The 3523-nt window shown below is 57.6% G+C and overlaps 1 protein-coding gene across 1 annotated transcript; it reads right to left on the bottom strand.

Annotated features, from left to right (window-relative positions):
* Positions 1–2017: 2017 nt before the first annotated feature.
* Positions 2018–3079, bottom strand: BDKRB1 (bradykinin receptor B1). The gene has a single exon (XM_008052246.1). It carries the CDS (start codon positions 3077–3079, stop codon positions 2018–2020), a length of 1062 nt encoding a protein of 353 aa, XP_008050437.1.
* Between the last annotated feature and the right edge of the window lie 444 nt (positions 3080–3523).

The raw sequence follows: 3523 nt of genomic DNA, 5'->3' as shown, positions 1-3523 counted from the left end.
CGCTACCACGCCCGGCTGATTTTTTGATTTATGGTAGAGATGAGGTCTCGCCAAGTTGCCCAGGCGGGTCTCGAACTCGCGGGCTCAGACGATCCACTCACCTCGGCCTCCCAAAGCATGGGATTACAGGCTGAGCCACCGAGAAGCATTCTTTTTTTAAAAAAAATCTTATTTGAAAGATGTGGGGTACAGTTCAGGATTAGGTATACAAGTGGTCATCGTACAGGTAAAGTTGAGATCTCCCTTTGGTCCCCATTTTGTCCGGCTTGAGATCAAGTACCCTTATTGATGTTATGTGTCCCCCGCCACGGGGCAGTTTCCCTCTACTGCCAATCTCTTTCTTATGGCATTATGGTAAATGTTCAGGGTCTGCTTATGCGTGAGACCATGTGGTCCTCCGTTCTTTGTTTCTGTGATAGATCACTGAGTGTGATGGACTCTAAATCCATCCAAGTTGCTGCAAAGTCCCTAATTTCATCCTTTTTTATGGCTGCATGATATTCCATCCTGTATATGTACCCTTTTTTTTTTTTTAGAATTTGATTTTTGGGTGTCTATTTATTTATTTATTCATTTATTGGGTTGGAGTCTCACTCTGTCGCCCTGACTGGAGGGCAGTAGCCGCTCCCGGCCACCGCTGCCTCGACCTGCTGGGCTCCGGCGATCCTTCCGCCTCAGCCTTCCGAGAAGCTGGAACCACAGGCGCGTGCCACCACGCCCGGCTTTAATTATTTGATTACTTGTAGAGACAAGGTCTCGCCAAGTTGCTCAGGCTGGTCTTGAACCCCTGGGCTCAGGCAGGCCTCTCGCCTCGGTCTCCCAAAGTGCTGGGATGACAGGTGTGAGCCCCCACCCACCTGGCGAGGATGAAGACTTTGGACGAATGGAAACATAGCAAGAGGCCCCTACTGGACACTTGCCCAAGCGTCCTGTTATGACAGTGACAAATAATCACAAACTAAGTCGTTTAAAACAACACAGATTTATTCTCGTATGGCTCTGGCGGCCAAAGCCGGCATTCCTGGGCCAAGTCGAGGCTCAGGCAGGGCTGCAGGCTCTAGAGGAGAGTTCCCTTTTGTTTTTCCATTTTCTCCCGCCCGAGAGGGTGCCAGCATTCCTCGGCCTGTGGCCCTGCCTTTGCACCGTTCTGGCCTCTGCGTCCGTGGTCATGTCGCCTCTGACTCTGGCCCTCCTGACTCCCTCTTGTAAGGGCCTTGTGATGACCTTGGACCCACCTGGGCCATTCAAGAATATCTTCCCAGCCGGGCTCGGTGGCTCAGCCTGTCACCCCAGCACTTTGGGAGGCCGAGGTGAGAGGATTGTCTGAGCCCGCGGGTTCGAGACCCACCTGGGCAACTTGACGAGACCTCGTCTCTACAATCAATCAAAAATTAGCCGGGCGTGGTAGCGCGCGCCTGTAGTTCCAGCTCCTTGGAAGGCTGAGGCGGAAGGATCGCCGGAGCCCAGCGGGTCGAGGCTGCGGTGGCCTGGAGCAGCCACTGCACTCCAGTCTGGGCGACAGAGTGAGACTCCCACTCAAAAAAAAAAAGAATATCTCCCCATCTCAAGACCCTGAGCTTTGCTGCGTCTGTGAAGTTCCCTTTGCCATAGAAAGTAACAGTTACAAGTTCCAGGGACCCGGACCCTCCTGACCTCTGGGGGTCATTACTCCATGGACCACGATAGTATTTATTATGTCAAAAATAATCAAGCCGGGCATGGTGGCTCTCATCTGTCACCCAGCACTTTGGGAGGCGGAGGCGAGAGGATTGTCTGAGCCCGGGGGTTCAAGACCAGCCTGGGCAACTTGGTGAGACCTCTACAATAAATCCAAAACTTAGCTGGGCCTGGTGGCGCACGCCTGTAGTTCCAGCTCCTTGGGAGGCTGAGGCGGAAGGATCGCCGGAGCCCAGCAGATCGAGGCTGCGGTGGCCGTGAGCCTGGGCGACAGAGTGAGACCCCCACTCAGAAAAAGAAGAATTGATAAGAAAGCCAAGCTTCTCTGTTTGCGGGTGTTTCAGTTCCACCAGAAAAGTTGGAGGATTTCTTTCCTGTGGGACGAAGACATCGGGACGAGACTCCTGGGGGTGCATCGTTTGTAAAGTTCCCGGACCTTGGACCTGAACAGCCGGCCCACAAAGACATAGATCACGGGGTTCAGGCAGCTGTTGAGGAAAGCAAAGAAGTTGGCCAGCTGCAGACCCAGGTCGATGAACTCCTCCCAGAAGCAGCCGCGGACGGCTCGCACCTGGAACAGGAACTCCAGGAAGGCAAAGAAATGGTAGGGGGCCCAGCAGGCCAGGAAGCAGGCCACGAGCGCGAGGATCAGCGCCGTGGCCTTGCCGTTCCGGGGGCCGCCGCACCTGGCCCGGCTGACCTCCTCCCGCCCCCGCAGGGAGGCCAGGATGTGGCCGTTGAAGAAGACGATGGCGGCCAGCGGCAGGAGGAAGCCCAGCACGTTCAGCTCCACGACCCTCGCGAAGGGCCAGGCCTCGTGGGGGAACTGCAGGACGCAGGCGGAGACGTTCAGGTCCGGGACGGCTTGGATGGAGCGCAGCAGGAACGTGGGGGCGCTCAGGAGGCCTCCCGCCACCCAGATGAGCCCGCAGGTGACCTGGGCCTGCCTGCGCCGCCGCCGTCGCCTGCTGGCCATGGGGTGCACCAGCACGCGGTAGCGGTCCTGGCTGATGGCCACCACCAGGAAGATGCTGACGAACAGATTGGCCTTGATGACCCCATTGACCACGCGGCAGAGGAGACCCCCGAAAGGCCAGTCGAACTGGTTCCGGACGTTCTCCGCCCAGAAGGGCAGACCCAGGACGAACACCAGGTCGGAGGCCGCCAGGTTGGCCAGATAGATTTCCGCCACGGTCAGCGGCCGCCGGGTCAGGAGGAAGACGGACAGGACGGAAAGGTTGCCCAGGAGGCCGAAGGAGCAGATGGCGATGATACCCGTCGGGAGCACTCTGTGCAGTAGGTCCCAGGCGTCCTGGGCATGGTCACAGGCCGTGGCGTTGATGAGAGCTGCCAGCTGGCTCTGGTTGGAGGGCTGGAGGTCCAGGGGCGTCCAGGCTGCCATGCACAGGGACCTGAAATGAACAGCACGGAGTGTGAACCAGGAAGTGGCGAGCCACGGCTCCGGGCCAAGCCAGCCGCCACTGTTTCGGATGATAAAGCTTCACGGACACACGGCCACACCCGTTTGTGTCCGTGTTGTCCACGGCGGCTCTCATGTGACGATGGCAGAGCCGAGAGCTTGCCACAGAGACTGCCTGGCCTGCAGAGCTCAACATGTTCGCCAGCTATAGCTTTAGAGGACAAGTCTGCTGACTGCCAGATTAAAGGAAGAGGGGCCTGAGTCTAAATCCTGGTCCAGCCACTCGGTGTGAGTTACTTAGACCCACGGACTTAAAAAACTTGGAGTGAGCCGGGCTCGGTGACTCAGCCTGTCATCCCGCGCCTTTGGGAGGCTGAGGTGAGTGGATGGCCTGAGCCCGCGGGTTCGAGACCCGCCTGGGCAACT

The sequence above is a fragment of the Carlito syrichta genome, unplaced genomic scaffold, assembly GCF_000164805.1.
Source record: "Carlito syrichta isolate Samal-C Ts95f unplaced genomic scaffold, Tarsius_syrichta-2.0.1 Scaffold69333, whole genome shotgun sequence".
Lineage (NCBI taxonomy): Eukaryota > Metazoa > Chordata > Mammalia > Primates > Tarsiidae > Carlito > Carlito syrichta.
The sequence above is the reverse complement of the archived record's forward strand: the minus strand, read 5'-3'. Positions and strand labels throughout refer to the sequence as shown.

Bases quoted from the DNA above. Each gene is read 5' to 3' on its own strand.
- BDKRB1 (XM_008052246.1), bottom strand. From the start codon at position 3,079: ATGGCAGCCTGGACGCCCCTGGACCTCCAGCCCTCCAACCAGAGCCAG.